General features: G+C 40.5%; 1 protein-coding gene and 1 long non-coding RNA gene across 2 annotated transcripts; one reads left to right on the forward strand and one right to left on the reverse strand.

Annotated features, from left to right (window-relative positions):
- Window positions 1-256: 256 nt before the first annotated feature.
- On the reverse strand, window positions 257-9,924 carry galnt5 (polypeptide N-acetylgalactosaminyltransferase 5). Its single transcript, XM_080752573.1, has 10 exons — window positions 8,361-9,924; window positions 7,850-8,016; window positions 6,321-6,440; window positions 5,414-5,549; window positions 5,187-5,306; window positions 4,903-5,020; window positions 4,058-4,387; window positions 3,600-3,680; window positions 3,087-3,239; window positions 257-1,136 (listed from the first exon to the last, which is right to left on the reverse strand). The coding sequence occupies exons 1-10, from the start codon at window positions 9,575-9,577 to the stop codon at window positions 999-1,001; spliced, it is 2,580 nt and encodes an 859-aa protein (XP_080608699.1). The 5' UTR covers window positions 9,578-9,924; the 3' UTR covers window positions 257-998.
- LOC308307432 lies at window positions 9,814-19,866 on the forward strand. Its single transcript, XR_013963226.1, has 3 exons — window positions 9,814-9,920; window positions 15,500-15,559; window positions 19,747-19,866. It is a non-coding gene; the product is annotated as an uncharacterized lncRNA (long non-coding RNA).
- Window positions 19,867-21,134: the final 1,268 nt, after the last annotated feature.

A 21,134-nucleotide genomic window follows, 5' to 3' on the forward strand; every position in this document is an offset into this window, starting at 1 on the left:
GAATGTTTTTAACACAATTAAGGTCCCACTTTTCCCATCCTTATGTAAATGTATAACACTTGTACCGATATGGCTTGGCGGATTCAAATAAATTCATATGAAATAAAATAAATGTTACAAAACCCTTTGTCATAAAAATCATGTTTATTCTTACATTTTAATTAACCATTTCCCCCTCATTTCATGTTTAGGTGAAAGATAGATCACCAGTAACAAAATCACAGCAAAGGCATCTTGAATCAACACTTCCCTAATAGTGACAGCAAGAGAGACATACCAAGAGAAGGTATGCATTATCAAAACTATACCTTAATAATGAATTACTTTGGTTTAGGTTTTAAACCCCATTTACCAGCTCATGTGTCTATCAAACTATCTTGTGCAGTAGATGACACCTAAAGTCTCGGCATGTCTGCCTGATATGTACTGTATTACATTCATGGAAAGAACTCACAACATTGCATGCATTGGCATGGTATATCAAATTCATTCTTAGCAATGAAAAGAAAAGCTAAAACTGTTTTACTATCTTCCCCAGTCAAACCATGTGTGGTTTGCTGTGTTCAAATGGAGTGCTCTTAAGTTCATCATCAGAAGATAATATTAATACACATCTCAGGGATGTCCATATTCCCATTCACCAAACAGAAGAACGTTTTTTGGGAAAAAAATAAAAATGTAGTGATCTGCAGGGTGAATATCCCAATATGTTCCTCCAGCACAGTGACTAGGATCTCTCTTTCCACTCTGGGCCTGGTGAGAAGCAATGCCAGGGGGTATTAACAAGCATTGCACAGTACAGTATGTCCACTCCACCTCCTAAGATCCCATAGTGGTGTGCTCCCCTTCAGGATACTGATGGAATAAGCACTTGGCACTTGCTCATTGGAAATTGCTACTATATTCCCCAGTTTCATGGGACAGGTGTGTTTCCAGGCTGGACCACAGAGGGCCACAGAGAGTAGTTAAAAAAAACACTTCTGACTTTTTAACCGGCATCACGGAGCATGGTAGTGTGTGAACTGCCACTTCTGGAAGGCATTGCTGGATTCACATTGGCCGAGTTGGATAGTGTCCCCCAGAAGACCAGCCTCCAAGCACATATGGGTGGAAGACTCTGCTATGAGGTGCTCGTCCTTGGCAAAAACAAAACAGATAATTAAGTTTAGTGGAAAGTATTTTAAGCATAAATTTAAGCATCAAGCATGAATGAAGCTGAAACAGGATTCACAATGAGTGGCATTACATGTTGTTTGACCCTGTGTCTTTGAAAACCCCTGATCTAGAACAGTGGGCCCTATTTTTGTCCATGCTAAACCCTAAACTTCTTTGCCTTTTCTTTACTATTTTGAAAAACACTTACAAATATTTCAAATAGCTGATCTACAAGCTCACAACATGTAGATGTAGATCTTCTATTCTAACTATTTAAAAATATTTTTCAAAATAGAAAAAAGGCAAAGAAGTTTAGGGGTTTAGGGTTTAGCGTGGACAAAAATAGGGCCCACTGTTCTAGATCAGGGGTTTTCAAGGACACAGGGTCAAACAACATTTAATGACATTCATTGTGAATCCTGTTTCAGCTTCACTTCACTTCACTTCTCTTGAACAGACAATGAAAGCACCACTTTGAACTGATAACTTTGTACATTTTGTTACAACATGTCAAGCTCTGCCATTGCCAAGTATAAGTTTACACACGCACATTTACCGCTGCAGATGCTGATGCATGAGTGCACAGTAGGAGAAAATAGAAACTGAAAGTAAGAAATGCTCCTCGTTTCAGTATCTGTATGCTGGTTTTACTATAGATAAAGTAATAACTGTGAGATGAAGGTGGCTGATATAAGTAGTCACACGTGGTATTACCCACCTGTTGTGTACGAATAAATCAGTCATCCCCATACATTCAGGGAGAGGTCAAGACGGGTTGATACTGGGCCTGGTTCTGAATCTGGCCTTTGTGATTTGTTTTCTTGTACCACAACATTACAATAAAGGCATGGCAAGCACTTAGTGGTTGCATGGAAATAAAGAGAACTTTTGACCTAAAATCATGGTTCTCGTCTGTCGTACAACTGAGCCTGTCACAATCATAAATGTGGCAACCGTTGCTGAGTGAATCTGAGGTCATAACAAGTAACTTCATGTTGTTCATCTTGACTCACTCACCCTCCCCCCCACCCTGAGCCCCCCCTGTAAATGCTCTCCTCACACTGTGTACATACCTCAACCAACACTATGCTATTCTACCTGAGATAAGAATGATTATGCAATTTTGACTTTGCCCTTGATTCATAAAAGGCCTTCCACCCATTCTTGAATTAATTTGCAACAGTTACACGGAAGGAATACGTTGAAAAACTAATGTTATGCATCAACATGTCCCTCACTCTCACACACCCGTGCACATTAGATATGTGCAATGTTTTGTGAGAGATGTGAGTCACAGTGGCAACAACAAATCAATGAATAGGTCCCTAGACTAAAAGAACAACACCTTTGAGTCTGTATTTTGTGAAATAAAAGTAGCGTAGGCAATCATAAATGTATAGTCTACTGACACTGATTTTGCATGAGAGAGCAAGTGTATAAGAAGTGTACGAGAAATTACGTGAGTTTTGTCATTTTATAATGAACTTTTTGACAACTTTAGCAAACTCTTCTTATTGAGAAAAACAGCCTTTATGTTGCTCAGTGAAGGGAAATACTTCACTATGGAACTAGAGCTTTGGTATTTTGTGAAATAAATGGTAGACTAGTTTTAAATGTATAGAATCTACAACTGCGGTCAAATGCCGATGCTGTTGTGTAACAACTTCTATTCCGCAATGCCTGCATGCAATGTACAGTACAGTATATGGGGAGGTTTTACTGCAGTTACATTCTGTGTCGAAAGGCAAAGCAGACTTTAATGCCAGCTCTTTGTCATGCCAATATTGCACATGTCTGTGTAAACGTGGTTGCCGAAAAGAGCAAAACATCATCCTCTCAATTGTGAATAACAATGGCTTAAGACCCACCCCTGCTGTTAGAAACTGACTGTACAGAGACAAAAGCGAGTGCCCCACCCAAAGCCAACCTACCAGTGCTGAGTTGGAGCCCTTGTGGAACCAGCGAAGATTCGGCTTGGCATTGTCACATTGCTCCAGAGTCAGGCTAGTGTGTTTGCCCTGAGGAATGATGCATAAATCTTGCTGGCGAATGTGCCTCATCCAGGTGTAATTAAAGTGCTGACTCTGAATTTTAGAGGGAAAGAAAGGGGGAAGAGTTTGTGACAGGCATATAATTAGACTTCATGAAAACTATAGGTTATTCCAAGAGTGGTTCAGTGGGAGCGGGTGCTCTGAAAACCAACAAGAATGCATTTTAAAAGTCTTGCTCTTGTCTCAGACTCTGATCCTATTTGTCTTGGCCTGGTTCTAGTCTTGTATATTTTTGTGCTGGGTTACATGTCAGCAAAGATGACAATTTTAGATAATGACAAATGAAAAAGAGGAAAAAAGGTCTGACTCTTGAGTCTTGACTCAACGTGTGCACGGCTAGACTAGACAATACACATGCAAAGACACATCAAATAGGGGAGCAAAGGTATTTACCTCCTTGCTGAGATCACATATCTCAAATGACAGTGAGCCTTTTTGCAGAGCGAGGCATTTCCTTAAGCCTTGATTGAACACCTAAAAAAAATGGAGATAGGTAAAATAACAGCAATGTCACAAGAAGAACACCACTAAAAGTATTTGTTCAGTCACTCATCGGGCCACATGACAGAGAGACGGAGCTTGTTTTCCTTCTCTGTTCCTTCAATAAACACTGACATTAGCTGTCACAGGCCAGTCTTTGTTCAATACGAGCACAACAGGCTCTTGTTTGGGTTGAGTCATTAAAGGTCTCTCCGCAGAGACATCACTGACTTCTTAGAAGACATACAATTGCCTTCTTATTTAGAGATTGTTTTAAGGATATGTAAACAGGGTTAAAGTGAAAGCAAAAGTCAGAGCATCGTGAGTCGGTACAGAATACAAAGCAACTGTTTGGAATCAAATCAACATACCAGGCCCTCTGCTTTGGTTAAAGGAGCATCGATATCTGGATACACATTCTCCAGGTACCACTTGAAGCTCTTGCACTTGAGCCTCTTCCTCAGCTCCATCTGCTCGGTGAGGTTGCCAATGTCAATGAGTTTCTTGTCCAGCAGGTGGTGGTAGCCATGGCCGTAGAAGAGGTCCTTGTATTCATCCAGCCACACCTCGACCACCCGGGCTAGGTTACGCTCCACGGTCTTCTGCCTGTCCTTGGGGAACTTGTAGGGGTTCTGGCCTCGGAAAATGTGGCCCACTCTGGAACAGGGGATTATCTCGATTTCTCCCCCACACATCCAGATCTGTCCAGTGACATAACATGAGGAAAGCATAGGACGTAGTCATGAGGTTAAAGGTGCTGCATGGTACCTATACCAAGTATGACACCCAGCATGCATGTGTGTGTGTATTGACCCTGTCACGTGAACATGCTGTAGGGTCATGTTCATTTTAGAGGTCAAGAAAGTTTACACGCTTCTGTTCTTTTTTTCAACTGTAGAAGGCAGATGGCCATGGGTTGATCTTGTCGGTTGAGGTCAAGCCATTAGTTTTAGATTAGCAATTTTGCACTGATCGGTCATAAATTGTGCTTTTTTCGTTCTTAATAGCTTGTTTCTGACTCTTATTTCCAACTTTTTAAATATATATATTCTGTAAGATAACCTCTTTTCAAAGTGTATGTATTTGATTCCCTCTGTTAACTGACTTGCATGATTAGATATTGCATGCAAAATTCCTCTAATGCCTGTGTTTCGATTACGTCATTGCAAGGGATCTATATTGAATAAGTATTAAAATGAGCTACTGAGCTACTTACTTTAAATGAAATCTCCATGTTCTCTCCACCCCATACATCCAGTCCAGGATCATAGGCACCCAGTTCATAGAAGTATTTCTTGTCTATAGAGAAAAGACCCCCAGCCATCACTGGACACCTGTATAAGTGAAGGAGTAGTTTATTGAGCAGCAGTGGCAATCATTCTAATCTAAATGCTAAAATACTACCACCTTTTGTCCATTCAAAACCTAAGGGAAGCAGCTGCAAAGTGCACAAAAAGCGACCAGTGTGTAGAGTTTCAATGTCTGTAATTGAACACTTGCCTAATTGGATCTATGACCGTCAGGTTGTTCTTCTTGATGTGCTCTTCTGATAAAGTGCTCCAGCCAAATACCAAAGGCCATTTAAAGATACCTCTTTGGAAGTTGTCAACAAGCACATAACTGAAAAGAAAACCCAACATTGAAACTTTTATGACATTTTCTTGTATGCTTATTTCAACACTGCACAGACATGCATTATGACTGAACAGGATGTGCTGCACTGTCACCTCAAGTCCTTATCACTGATGACTTCAATAACAGGACAGGCCACTTTCTTTCTGTCAAGGTAGACTCTCTCCAACAGCGGCTCCAACCAGCCCACGTTGCATTCAACGTGGGAGTCAAGGAAAGTAAGGACCTCGCCTGAAAGAAAAGCAAACAAACTGTTTCAATGAAACAGCCACATCTACAGGACAAGGATGTAATATATTTACTTAGTGTGGGTGAGGCACCCTGACGATTTAATTTAAATTATCACATCCTGGAACGCTTATCAGTGCCTCATTGATGAGACATTGTTTTTATGTATACATTATGCAACCCGAATACAGTGCATTTGTAGGCTGTATTTAGGGGTGGACTACTAGTTGTGATTTGGTTGTCATTGATGTAATGTAAGAAATGAATGATCAGAATCCCTCTATGTCAGGGGTCTTCAACAGTGGGCCCAGGGCCCCTAGGGGGTCCTCAGAGTTACTACAGGGGGTTCTCCAAGTCTTTGTGTGATAGAAACCTTTTTTCTCTAGCGTCCATATCCTGAGAACTTTAGCCATAAATAGCAGATCTACAAGCTCACAATGCCTCACGTTGTGAGCTTGTAGACCTGCTATTTTTGGCAAAGAGCTTTGGTGTAGAGGGGAAAAAGAGCAGATTAATTACAGAGTGAAAGGTCAAGTTGATCAACTATTGACAGTTCAAGTGGTTAAATATCTGAAAAGAAAACACAAATTGACATGATTCCAAAATACACTGATTGTGCTGTCAAACGATGAAACTATATGGAATCTATGAAAAGGTTGCGGGGGTCCCTGGTTCATCTCTCTCTCAAATAAGGGGTCCTTGGCCTGAAAACGTTGAAGACCCTGCTCTATGTAATGACAAGGGGATTCTGTTTTTGTGCAGTATATTATTTACCTTTGGCAACTGCAGCTCCAGCCATCCGAGCCCTGATCAGACCCTCCCTCTCCTTCAGACGAATAATGCGGACTTTGGGAAACTGGGACATGTACACATCCAGCTGTTCCTTCAGATAGTCTGTGAAAGGAGAAAACAGTGGTCAAACTGCAGCGCTCATATGAACAAATTATCTATTCTAGAGAGAAAAATTACTCTTTTCAAGAGAAGGTTTACTGATAACTGATATATTGATATGATCAGTATTTTATGTTCATTTTTGCTGTGTCATACTATGAAACGATTGAATAAGCAGCTTAGTAAAAAATTCTAATATAGGCTATCCTATATTCACATCACTTGTGAATATAGGCACAAAGTGACATGCTGTGAGCTTATAGATCTTATAGATCTTAATTGAGCCAACTCAATTAACCCTATATATATTCTTTCTGTAGGGCTGCCTTAATAAACTTAAAATATCAAATCTAGGTGCATTAGGACGCATTGTGAGTTTATAAATCGGCTATTTGGGCTATTTTGTAGAAATTTGTATGGCACGATTGTACAATAAAGTACAGCAGTGTTAAGTGGTTAATCAGACTAATCAATTTAGTCAATTATATTTAAAATGTCTATTCACATTTTTGCATGTCGATTAGTTTATATATAAAAAAAGTAAAAAAAAAAAAGGCTATATCTTTTTTTAAACAGCTTCTCGATTAATAGATTAACCTATATGAGCCAGATTAAGTGGGTTATTGGTTCTAAATATTGGTTTCGATATATATTTTCAGTTAATTGCCCAGCCCTTCTTCTTCAAATATCATAATTAGACAACCTAAGCTCACAACGTATTGCATTGCAATGTGTTGTGAGCTGGTAGATTGGCTATTTTGACTATGTTTACGTATTATGACATGCCCAGAATAGGGACACAAGAGACATGTGGTTCTGGTTAAATGTGCAGAGAATGATATTTTCTTTTGTTAAAATAAGTGTTAAATAGCACTATATTCTGATAATGATCATTACTATGGAGTGTTTTTTCAGTGGTCAAGAGTCTCCCTATCTCTCGAGCTTATTAAGCAGAACATAGTCATACATTTTCAGGTGGGACACCAATTTCATTCACCAGGAGAGAGAACCCATTTACAGTATCAGCTTAAACTTTAAAATGTCCAATATTATCTGCTCATTTTCGGGTTTCATCAATACCAATTTAGTTCTCGCCCCGATTGGATGAAATTAGCATCAAGACTTGAAAGTATTTCTGTTCATTATAGAGCTGGAGAGACAGTAAGACCGCCGTTACTGAACACTCCATAGCAATAATTACAATCAGAATATAGAGCTGTAACTTAAAATACAACTTTTTGTTTTAAACAAAACAAGATCCCTTACAGGCTCCTTTGACTAAGTTACTAACACTGGTGAATATCTACATGTATTACCTTGCTTATTGTAAGTCGCTCTGGGTTAAGAGCGTCTGCAAAATGCCTAAATTGTAAATCGTATGTAGAAAAATGATCTTTGTAACATTCCATCACCTTTGGAGCTGAAGTCATCGACCAGGATGATCTCTGTGAGGAGCTGCGGTGGGGACCTGTTGAGAACACTGTGCACGGAGCGGAGCAGTGTGGACCACACCTCGTCCACAAAGCAGAAGATCACACTGGTAGTGGGCAAATTGTCGTGGACAATACTCTGTGCACACCTAGGAAAGATTTTGCACATGGCAGACAGAAAATGTAGCAATTGCAGGTTGCAGGATAAATAGTTTAACTGTGAAATACTGAGTTAATGTACAAATGTGTGAATCCATTTGGTAACCCTAAGAGTTAAATTAATTGAGGAACTTACCATCTACAGTATATTTCAGGGTCTGTAATTCAATGGACTCCATGCTTTTAATTGGTGTTTGAAATCATGTGCTTATTTCCACACTTAACCTAATATCTATCCGTATTTACTGTATGTATGTATGTAGGCCTATGTATGTATGTATGTATGTATCTACATTATGTAAAACAACGTATTTTCTTCTCATGCAAGACTCACGCCTCTGGTCTTGTATCTGGGATAGCGCGGTCCACTGGGATCTGTTCGCTCAAGTAGACATTGAAGTGACCTTCATTCCATCTCTTCTTCACCTCTGCGTCCTTGTCACTGGGAAGGATGGCAGCATGACCAAACTGGCCAACCGCATTGGCATCTCTGGGGGCATGAGTCATGTCAAGAGGGAGCACTTTGTGGACACCTGGTTTACGTGCAACCGAGGAGTTTACCTTGAGGTCCACTCCCAGTTGGAACTTGGGGTTGATTGTAGGTTTCAGGGGTTCACTCACATCAACGTTGACCTGCTTTGCCTGTTTCTTGCCATCCAACTCTTTTGTTTTTACCTCAATGGGAGGTATAGAGGTGGTTTTAGCAGGGTGCATTGCCTCAGCCTTGATTTGGTTTGCCGGTTTGTTAGACTTTAGCATGGGTTCGTCCTTGCCTTTCTCTATTGTCTTTGAGTCCATGTTTTCGACAGCTTTTTGTAGCGAATCCCCAATTTTATGGGGTTTCTTCTGTGAGGTAGGTTGGGTGAGGTGCTTTTCTCCCTGGACACTAGGTGGCACTTTGGTAGTGTTAGAAACCACTGCATGTAATATTACATGTTCTTTAGCTTCCTGTACTGCATGTAACATTACATGTTCTTTAGCCTCCTTTACTTCTGTGTTTGTCTCGCTCAGGTCTAGGTTCACTGCTATTTTGGCAGGTGCCTTGTTTTTTACAATTAAACTTTGTTTTGGTGTGATATGTCGTGGGGTAGCGTTTTCAACATTCTTAGAAACCACAGATTTGGGATTGCCAAACTTGGGGTTGACATGCCCTTGCTGTTGAAAGGAGCTCAGTTTATTGTCCTTCAAAGGTTGCTCCGGTTTCTTTGCTCGATTTCTGTACACTTCAGCGACCTTGTTCACTGCAACGAGTGGCCCTTTGCCCGCATAATCTATGTCCAAGTCCACCTTCTGCACCGGGTGTTTAAACCCCCGGTTGGTCAACAGTGTCACTTTGGTGGTCTGCTGTCGTTGTTTCATGATCTCCCTTTCCTTGATCACACGCTCCTTCAACAGATGACTATTCACATCATTTAATGAGATACGAAGTGCCGCCATGTCGAACAGTAGCCAAATGACAGAAGCTATGAAAACAAACGCTAGGACCCTCCCACTATCCCTAAAGAATCTCCTAATCTTCATGGTCTTTCTATTTAAAAACTCGAATGCCATAAGTCAGAACAAACAACTCAGATTGTCAAAATGTCGTAGTCGTGGCGCCACTCGCTCATACTTATTACACTGCAACAAAACTTTTGCTGGTCTTTGGTAAAAGATATAACTGCCTGCCTGCGTGGCATGTCAGTCACAGATGACGAGCCTGTGCACATTTCGGTGACATCAACAGGACCGCGCGCGCACGCACACGCACGGTGCAGCCAGTGTCCTGTCCTGAAGCAAACAAACACCGGAACGCCTCTGGAGCATTTCCTCCTGTCACCGACTCAACGGACAACTTATTCTGTTTCTCTCCAACTCACCCAGGGCGCCCGTCGGTACGAAGAGAAGCGAAACGGTACGTTCCATATAAAGTCCAGCACGCCATGAGAGTGATTCATTATGGAACAACCACGGCGTACGTAGCTTTACTTCAACTTTGCACTCTGAGAGAGCACATGGTGATTGGACAGAAAGCTACAAAGTTTCGGCCTACGTGGAGGCGGGGTGGCAACAAAGTGTCAAATATCCAAACTTCCAAAGTGATGTAGGCTACTGCAGTGTTTCTGAAACTCAAATTTCAAGGGCTCCCTTTGTACAAATGGAACCCTGACGGGTTCATTTGGTTCCATGTGTACACTGTCAGAGTTACAGACGTGTATGGGTCAATTTAGACCCCCATAAAGGAACCCACACCTGGAATCCACTTTGAGAACCAGGTACTGATGTAGACTAGGCCTACAGTGTTTCTCAAACTCAAATTTAAAGGTCTCCCCTTAACTCTTGACAGTGTACAAATGGAACCAAATGGACCCCTCAGGGTCGGGGTGACGGGGTCCATTTGGTTCCATTTGTATACTGTTAAGAGACCCCTCTAAAGGAACCCATGAGTCTCTGGAATCCTCTTTGAGAATCACATTCACTGGACTACTTTATGGAAGTCCCTTTCCGCTCCAAAGAAATAAAGACAATATGTAAGTCAAACATTTTGACTCTGACTTTGAAGTTGCTCATTTAATGAGCAACTTACTCAAAATGAGTTTAATAAAGTTTCTAATTTTTGTGATAAGTCAGTATTGAGGTTTCTCATAATTTGTAATTAACCATCACTCAATTATTTTGAGAAATGCCATTTTTAAATACAAATAACAATAGGCGTTTTCCACTTGCATGGCAGGCACACAATTACAGTCATTATTTTGAGATAGCCGCAAATTGCAACACTAGATTAAAAAAAGAAATCTAGTGTTGCAATTTGCAGCTTAGCTCTGGTCCGATGGACCAGAGCTATTTGCAGCTAATCTTGAGATACAATTGTATCTAACTCTCAAAAGAATGGCTTTAAAGTCATTATTATGTCCAGCATAATTACTTTTAAAGTCTTTCTTATAGGCTACATCATGTAAGAAAGTAATTATTGTATATCGATATTTTAATTGGCTACTCAGGTGCTGTAAAGTTAAAGGGTTAAAGCTCTATTCTGATTATTGATAGCCTACTGTGATTGTTCAGTAACAAGGTTCAGTAATAAGCAGACAATACATTTTCAGGTGGGTCACAAATTTTGTTTATCAGTTTCAATTTATGGGAAGGGGCGGGGTAAAGTGGTGCTAAAATTGGAACGATACAGGGAAGATTAGCATGGTGCAATGCTAAAATTGTTTGGGGACATCGCTCCGTTGCCAGCAAAGGGCATTTTAAAAGCATGGTGTGGCCCCTTTAACTTAAAGGCTGGAAAGATTAAACACAGCTACTGAACATGAACACTTTATAAATATGACTTCTATCAGAAGGTAGGTTTTATCTACCGGGTAGCTCAGTCGGTAGAGATCTTGCCTTTGGACCATAAGGTCCTGGGTACGATCCCGGGCACCGCCAACTTGGCTTATGAGTACATGTCTTGGGTGCGGCAAGTCATACGGCAAGTACTGGGAGCTGATGGTAGGTGTGGTGCTCCACCTCAGCAATTCATCTCCCATTTTAACGGGGACAGACTCCCGCGTGTTACCGGCTGATACTGACAATAAGCCACTCCTGACCTACTTACTTGTCTATCAGAATATAGAGCTATTTATTAACTTAGTTTGACCAAAAAAGTCACTTACACCACCCTTCAATTTAGAGTAAAGCACGCCCATGTCGATGTGGTTCAGCCCACATACTCTAACAACAGTACATTGTTTTAAAAGATAAAAATGTGTGTGATGCAAACATAACGAACTACTGCGGTCCCTAGCATCGGGGTGGACAATATTATATTTTCCTGTGGAACAAATTGAGACTTACATGACCTCACCAATGAAAAGTACTTAAATATCACCAGACTTGTGTCTCTCTCTCACACACACACACACACACACACACACACACACACACACACACACACACACACACACACACACACACACACACACACACACACACACTCATAAAACCTGTATTACCGTGGCCATTAGGCAGTGATTAGTGAGGGCGACGACAGGTTTTCCTCTTCATCAGCAGACAATCTCCTGGGAGTCCCACTGGCTCCATCCAGCCTATTAACAGTCCCCGACCTCAACATGAAGAGAGAGAGGAGTTGTACCTCCCCTGGTGGCTGCCCTTAGCCACACTACACAGGCTTTCATTAGTGTGTTAGCTAAATGATTGGCCTCAGGATAGCCCCCGAGCTCTGCAATGCATGTGTTAGTTTATATGTTCCATTCACCCACCAATTTATTCATTTATTCAGCCATTTTCGCATCCACACGTGATGTGCTGAATTTGATTGCATGTTCTCTAAATGTAATGGTTGCGGGATTTGAAATGCCTGGATCCCAAGGCTACGGGATTAGGGAAGACACTAGCCAGGTAGAATACCTGACATGTAGTGTTTGACTGTAAGTGTACATTATTTGTTAGTGTATAACCAGTAAGATGCCTAAGGGCAAAAAGCTACCTCGCCCCAAGGGGCCCATATATGGAGATCCCTGATACCTATGGAGATCCATGTATATGGAGATATGGGCATATTGGTTGGATCGGCGGTACTCTGTAAAGCGCTTTGAGCTGCATTTCATGTCATGAAAGGTGCTATACAAATAAAGTTTTATTATTATTATTATTATTATTACTACAAAAAAAAATGTGTTTCATACAACTGTACATTGTGCAAAGTAACGAAAGGGGAAACGGCTAAGAACATAGGCAAAACTATGAGCTATGCGTGTGCAAAAGTTGCTTACTCGGTTACTCGTTAAGTGAAAGTCCTATGACGTCTGACATCACATACAATCCCTTTTATGCCCATATATGGAGATCCCTGTCTGTAGATCCGACTGAGTGCCCTTTAATGGGCATATTGGTTGGATCAGCGGTTCTACTGAAAATCTTTGTTTTGTACAACTGTACATCTGGGCTCCATATATGGGCATACAAGGGACAAGGACAGAATGTGATGTCACAATGTCATGGATATCCAGGGTTTGATCATTGATGAGGTGATGTCATAACAATGTGATGTCACAATGTCAACAATATTACAACAGCTATAGATTATAGACATTGAGGCGTTACGTATTTATCTCCGGACAAGATGTGACGGTTTTCATAGTTAACTGTGACCTACGGTGCAAAATAACTATCATTAGGTTTATTTCCTGAAGTGACATAATGTGGTCCAATAACCTGTGTTGTGACAGTAATATTATATAAACAATATCTCACTGTTTTGAAATACATTATTTTGTAAATAGGCATATTGTTTGTTCGACTAATTCTTTGGTGATTCTCATGCTAGCTACTGTTACAACACTGGAAAATATTGGTTCTCCTTTGGTTCTAATACAGAACCAAAGGAAATTCTATGTTGTCTTGAAATTGTGTGTTGCTTGCTATGTGCTTGCTATTGCTATGTGTACAGTACTGTAGTTCTTCCGTTTAGCTGTCCTAAATGGTCCTGTGAAGAATCTCCAAAGATTCCCTGGCAAAAGGGCATCTCTTGAGTCAATCACCATTACCTACTGGATTACACTGGGGTCCTGTTGACCTCAATATGGCCAGGTTTTCCAGTTCTCCAAATGATGGTGCATTTATGTTGAGTGGAGAGAGAGAGAGACTGAGAGAAAGAAAGAAATTAAAGCGGTTGCTTACACTTCAACCTCTGGTACAGTAGAACATGCTTGCCTAAATCAAGGGCTTTGAAATAGGATTGAGCAGTAGTGCAGCAGTGCATAAAACCTCATTTATACTTTGCTGCATGACTGTCACTCGCCAAAAAGAACAGGTTTTCTTAGTGACTCAATGGCTGTGAGAATGTTCAACCAGTTATAGAGTGAACAAATAGGACTGTTTCCATCATTGTAACATACTCGGCCGCATGAAATGAACAGTATCTCATAGTATCATTGTAGTATCCTATCCAAGGGTGTATATACAAAATTAAATGCAGGCAAATGACGGTCTTACATTGACACTGGCATATGTAAAATGGGCTAAATGTAGTTGTAAGATATCTTTAGAACATGTTAATTATACCCTGGAATTAAAATTACAACAGTTGGTCCCTGTAATTTACATAGAGGTCATGTTTTGCTAATACAGCAGTCGTTGAAATAGACAGCCAGCAAGAATACGGTTAAGTCTGACCCACTGACATTTTCAGCTCCAAATTATGCACATTGTGTGAATTAAATTAATTAGAGAATTCATTAAGAAATATGGCTTGCGGAAATGAGTACAATATTTAGTTATGTGATGTAATTTTCTTTCATTGTTAAAGCTAATTTGTTTCATAACAGTTCCTGCGGTCGTTTTCCCCCCTGTGTTAACTATGATGTATGTAATTTGTTAGCCATTTAATTAATTATGATTAGAATTAGTGAATGTACAGCTTGTTTTGACAGATGGTACCCATCATGGAGACCTTTGCACAATTAACTTGAAATCAATTACACCCCTTTTTCTGTTTGTTACATCTTGAAGTTTGTGTGGAAAATATCAATGGCACACACATCAACTGGACTGCACTCTGAATTTATCAACTGCTATATTATCTATAATTTACCCCACAAAAATAAATAATTTTGATTTATTTCACGTGTCATGAAATACCTGAAGCCTACCGAAGCTTGTTCACTCAGTGTCTGTGAATATAGACAAGTTTTCCATTTGTGTTAATTTTGTACTGACTGTCACACACTGTATCTCTGTACATCTCTAATTGTGCTCCTACCAGTAAATGAGGTGCATTGATTGATTTCTTTTCTTTCGATTTTTCTTCTAAAAGGACACAGCGATTTTAGCAGAGTGACACTGACTAATGGATTTGGTGTTTCAATATTTCCCTCCCATACATGTTTGAGTTGCTCAGTCTGCTAGATTTAAAACAACTTTGTTTGCAATCAGCCTGCAGTTGCCAACACAGTATAATATAGGGAATAATTTGAGTGCTCACTCTGTTCTATTAGTGCTATACACATTTCAGGCCACAAGATGGAGCTTTTGCTCTGTTCATATTGCAATGGGGAGGGACTACTCTTCCACATAGCTTTCTGAAATAATTTGAAACACAGAACAAGAAGTTCTGCACTTAGTAACTCCCTTTGCCATATTGATAATAAGTTATAAATATATATTGTATAAAATGTTACCTCAAAAGTACTGTTTTGTGCCACAAGTCCCGATATATGTCTAAAATAAATATTAGATCCTTAAGGTAGAACAGTTTCAAAACGCTATATGAAAGTCATAAAACCACTATCAGTAATCATGATGTACTGGACAGGTAAGTGCATGATGCTGTGTTATATCTGCACAGTTTAAATCGGTGAAATCAAGGCTTTCTAAGCTGTGTCAAATTGCTGTTAGTTCTTACATACTAGTTTTATTTGTAATTTACCTACCACAATGACGGATTGTTTATTGAAGTATTCTATTCATTGTTTTCTTTCTCTCCAGCCTTTGAAGACAACAAGAGCACACACCAAAAGGAATTCTCAAGAGTTCTGCAGTATACAGGTAGAATATCTCTGCAATTATTGGCATTTGGATTTGCGATGTAGGTTCCATGGTTACCTTGGAAGCAGAATACACTCTAGCTAAGGTGGTAATAGGGTTGAACATGGCTGTGACATTGCTTGTGTCGTATTATACTGTGATGTATTTGTGTATTCATTTATATTTATTTATTGTTGCCAAATTTCACTGCAGACCCTATTTCTGACTAACACTACACTGCTACTGTTAACTTTTCTTTTCTGAACCTTCAAAGATGTCATAGTATCAAAATATACTTGTTAATTGTTTATTATGTGTAGCTTTGACAGAAAATGATATTATATTTCTCATAGTTATGTAGCATTCCTTTTTTTGGGAGGTGAAAGGAGAAAATTAAGAAAACCCCCCAAAAGGCGGGGGCTTTTAAATTTAACAGAACATTTGAATTGTTTGAAAATAGGACATGAATGGATAAATGGTTACGATGTCCACTGCCTTCCCCACATTCATTCATTCTTTTGAGCAGGTGACATGAAGGTGATACTGATTTCCCTCCCACTGGACATGACTTAATGTCTGACATAAAAAATAACTACATAATTTGTCTCAATCCAAGGGGCTGACTTGGCATGGACAGCAGCAGACCTAAATGTCACACTATAATGAGTTCTGGCCAAAGGTACACAGTTAGGACAGTGCCCGCTGGCACCTGGGATGCCCACTGGCTAGCCTTTTCCCCCAAAGCCATTTGGACAACCCCGAGTTTGTTTTCTGCACACTGAGCACAAGGTTTTACGCCATGTGCATCCAATCAGAAAGTTTCAAGGCGTAGGGTAGTATAACCTCCTGCATCCCTATTTTGGGCATGTAATCATTGATGTCGTTTTTGCCTAACATTTTCAAAAATAAGGAAAATGGCAGATTTACAGATCTACATAATGCTTTGCACCGCGACATGTTGTACATAAACTATTTTTGCTATTTTTTGTTATGGCTTAATTGGTTAATGAAGTTTCATTCTGAACCTCTTTTCACATCAAGAATGGAATGCAATTGAGAAGAACAGAGTCGAATATCCAGTATGCTAATTATATATCTTATTTCATGTTGGATCCACTTGTAACTCTACAGCGATTAAACTTTTACGTTGATAATGTATTGCATGGCAGGGAGAGGAATTGCAATGATCAGATAATACTTTGAAATGTCCACAAATTTGCTATTCTCTCAAAGGAATGCAGGCAGACATTTGGATTTGAGGAACTTGACTTCTTTTGTTGGATTCATATGAGACCTATTGGCAAACACGGCAGGTTTATTATCTTACAAAGGCACCGGAGATGAGGGAGCATTGTATCTAAATTAACTTTTTCTATTTCCTGGTAAATGAAATCAATTCCATCCCTTTATGTTTCTTTTCATCTGCCTTTTGTCTTGTTGCGGAATCTTTTCTCTTTCTCTCTCATTCATCTGTTTTGCCCTTTCCTTGATCTGATAGCATTAAACATATAATTAAGTCATAAAGGAGGGGACTGATGAGTGTACCAGATGGTAATTGCGTCCTACATTTGAATGAGACGATATGCATTGCTACAATTTACAGCCTTCGCCTCATATTTTATTCAGCAGCCTTTTATCTCTTTTCCTGGCGAATTATTCTGCAATAAATTTAGACATCTTATCAATAGCCAGAGTGATAGTGGCAGAAACATGGGAAAAAATTGAGCCTCTGCCGTTTTATGCTGTTTAAAATAATTTTCCATAATAAAGGGCTTATCAGGGCTGCTCTATCACTGTAGAGGGGCGGATATTCTTATTTCTAGTAAGGCTGCCTTTGGTTTGTGGACAAGCTGTCACTCTTCTGTTTGTCTGAAGAAATGCAAAGGGACCGAAGAAGTAGATAGTTTAAGTGATGTTCAGTGGAGGCTTCTGAAGCTCAGGGGCTTAGTCACAGGCAGCAATAATCATGATACAAAGTCATCCTACTGGAGCTATAATCAACATAGAGAGGGTATGTTGTAAAATCATAATACGGTGCATAAGGAATTATTCATACGTAACTATTAGTAACTGTTCATAACATTATATGGATTTTTTTATTGGCCCTGTAAGGTGTTTCTTGATGTAATGTTATACCTCTGTAAGGGTTGTAGATTTTAAGGAGTTTCCCAGATCCTAGTACTCATTTCAATGTTTAGTTTCTGTGGTGCTTCTGGGTTTCTGAGTTGAGACTTAAAGGAGTAGTTCACCCCCAAAAAGACGATCTTTTTCGTATCGATTACTCACCCCACGGAGACATGAGTTCAATAATATTCTTTTGTTTTTGTCGCATTCCTAAGCCAATAATTTGATTATAATACATTTACCCCCATTGATTACGGATGGAGACCCAAATGCATTTGGGTCTCCATCCATAATCAATGGGCCGACAATTGGTGACAAAGAGTCTCCTCAAATTATTGGCTTCGGAATGCGACAAAAAAAAAACATTATTGAACTCGAGTCTCCATGGGGTGAGTAATCGATAGAAAAAAAGTCATTTTGGGGGTGAACTACTCCTTTAAGCATCATCGTGGTCCTATACAGTTAGAAGGATGGCCAACAGAAGGACATTTAGTTTGAAACATAATGACAAACTCTGAATGATGGGAGTGCAAGGCTACAGTGGACACATACCTATGTTCATGTCACTTGGCCGTTGCACTACTGCCAATACAATATGTACACATAAACAGATAGTATACGAGGATGTAAACTAGTAACGCGTCTAAGTTTGCCAAACCGATCATTGTGCTTTTTCTTCAAACTTTATCCTGTTGAATAAGGCATGAGCTACAACAGGGATAGTGTGTTATCCACCTTTATGGTGAACGCCCATCTCTTCCACTTAGTTTCTCTGTGAAAACTTTTCTCCTACAGTAGCTCTCTCTCTCAGCAGATCAGTTGAATGGAGTGGTGCCAGATGGAACTGCTTGTACAACTGACATGCTTTCCTCTCACCAGTCCCCAGTGAAGAGCTGGACTCCGCTGATATTTGAGAACTGGTAGCTGGGGCAATATAGGTTTAATTCTCTTGTTCCCCTCGACCTGCCAAGTACGGGAGCAGGGTGCCAGCTGGAAGGCTTTTGTGTGTGTGTGTGTGTGTGTGTGTGTGTGTGTGTGTGTGTGTGTGTGTGTGTGTGTGTGTGTGTGTGTGTGTGTGTGTGTGTGTGTGTGTGTGTGTGTGTGTGTGTGTGTGTGTGTGTGTGTGTGTGTGTGTGTGTGTGTGTGTGTGTGTGTGTGTGTGTGTGTGTGTGTGTGTGTGTGTGTGTGCATTCAAGCACGCGTGTGTGTTTGAAAGAGAGACACACAGAGAGAGAGAGAAAGAGGCAGAGAAACACATGAGTGTCTCCAGACCTTGAAGGTGCTACAGAAGTGCTTTCTATACCCAGCCACCCCAGGCATTTAGTGTTTAGTCATGACACAGGTCCATTACCTTTAAGTACAAGTGCTTATGTTTGGTCGCCTGTTTTTACAGCCCCTCCAGCTCGGAGGGATTCTACCCGGGGTGACCCAACTCTATTTATTGACGCCTCTTGAGTTTCCACTTGCTGGTAATAGACTGGAAAACACAGATAATGTGTTTGATCGATCAGCGTGAACAAATTTCATTTGTGGGGATCAATAACAGTTTACAGTTGACAGAACCCAAAGAACTACATTTATCTGAGCTTTTTTTTTTTTTTTTGATTGAAGTCGTCTCGGCGAGCCAACAGCCATGCCGGGCCGGTATGGCAGCCATGGAGCCTTCTGTTCTGTTATTGCCAGCAATCTGTATTTAAAACTAATATCAGTGTGTGCTGCATGGCTGGGGGCAAAAGGCAGCAAACCAATCTGATATACAGTAGTGTTTCTTTTGGGTTCTTTGTGATGTGAATTAGAATGTGAAAAATAACAATTCTCCCCCCCATTTTTCACTGGCTATCCGTTTTTTTCATGGGGGGGTATAATGATTAGATTTCTTCCAGCAGAACGTGATTTGTATTATGTTTTCGATGCGGTCGAAGCATAATAGAAAAAGTGATATGGAACCAAAGAGGGGCTGTTGGGGTGGGAGGGGGGGAATTAACTGACGTGCAGAAGAAATACGTTTTCCACGGCTCAACCTTTTACAGTTTTGCTTGGTGTTTTCTGCTTTTCATGATCATGCTCTGTGGAATGCCCCGAAGACACGGTGTGCCGCTGCTCTGTGTCATACGGTTTATCAACCATCCTCTCTGCAGCACCTCCTGCAAGCGCAGACCAAACAACATGAGATGGAAAGTCCACATGGATAAACATTTGACATGGTAGGTGATGCTCCCGGCAAGTGCTATTCAGAGGGAATTTACTGTGTATAAACTGGTATTGTCGCAGTAAACCCTCTTATAGAGTCTCCCCCCCCCCCCCAACTGTTTCTTTTACAACACAGTAAAATCCTGAGTGTTAGTTAATATACTTCTGAAAGTGTGCAAAGTGTGGACCCTTTGCAGGTCAATTTGTACCCTTTCACAGCTCTACATTAACACTCTAGATTTTGTTGTGTACTGCGCAGTAAATGTTGCTAACCTCAAGCTTGTCATTGTGTGTCCTATTTTACGGCACTCAACAATCAAGTTTTCATAGATTTAGTTTACTAGCCCTTACCCGTTCAAAGATATGAGCTCCAAAATTATGTGCAGTGTGTGGGTTATGGGATGTGCACTGTGCATACAGTATATGAGGGATGGAAAGTAACTTTAACTGGTGCTTGCATGATAATATGTAGGAGCATCAATGTAAGAAATACCCGTTTCGTTTAATGGTTACAGAGATACTGTTGTCGTCCCCCCCCCCCCCCCCCCCCAGCCTGCCCGCCCACCCGCCTGCGCACACACCCGCCTGCCTGCCTGCCTGCACACACACACACACACACACACACACACACACACACACACACACACACACACACACACACACACACACACACACACACAGAGAGCTGGTTAAACATGTTGCCTCATGCTAGATGCAGAATAGATGTGCCTCATGCTAGATGCAGAATAGATAGTAGATACACCATAAAAATGCTAATATACAGTATATGATTTGTGAAAGTGACAAACGGGCTTCACAGTTATGTCAGGTGTGTTCATATGCTAATGGTGATGCGATTTCAGATCAATTGCTCCAGCCACTGAGGAGAAACGTTGTTTCAGACAGACAGACAGACACTCACTCACTCACTCAGACATTTCGAAAATTATATGTTTGATGGTGGCCTTTTTATGCAGGATTAAAAGTGTTCTGATGTCTGAAGATACCCCCAACAAATACCATTGCTAAAAAACGACTCTCTTTGGTTTCAGCCTTAATTTCTTTCATATTAACTGATTTTGTTTTGGTTCTCAACGTAGGTTCCAGGGAGCCCCAGTGGTCTTTGTGGGGGTTTCAGGGGGCCCTTACGACTACGAGTCTGTAACGAGTGTATAAATGGAACCTAATTGACCCATACTCTCTCAGTTAAATTAACTTTTCTGGGGTAATCTACCTGGTCTTTAGTGTGAACTCCAGACAGTTTTTAAGTTGCTTGAATCGA

The sequence above is a fragment of the Nannobrachium achirus genome, assembly GCF_963921795.1.
Source record: "Nannobrachium achirus genome assembly, chromosome: 22".
Taxonomy (NCBI): domain Eukaryota; kingdom Metazoa; phylum Chordata; class Actinopteri; order Myctophiformes; family Myctophidae; genus Nannobrachium; species Nannobrachium achirus.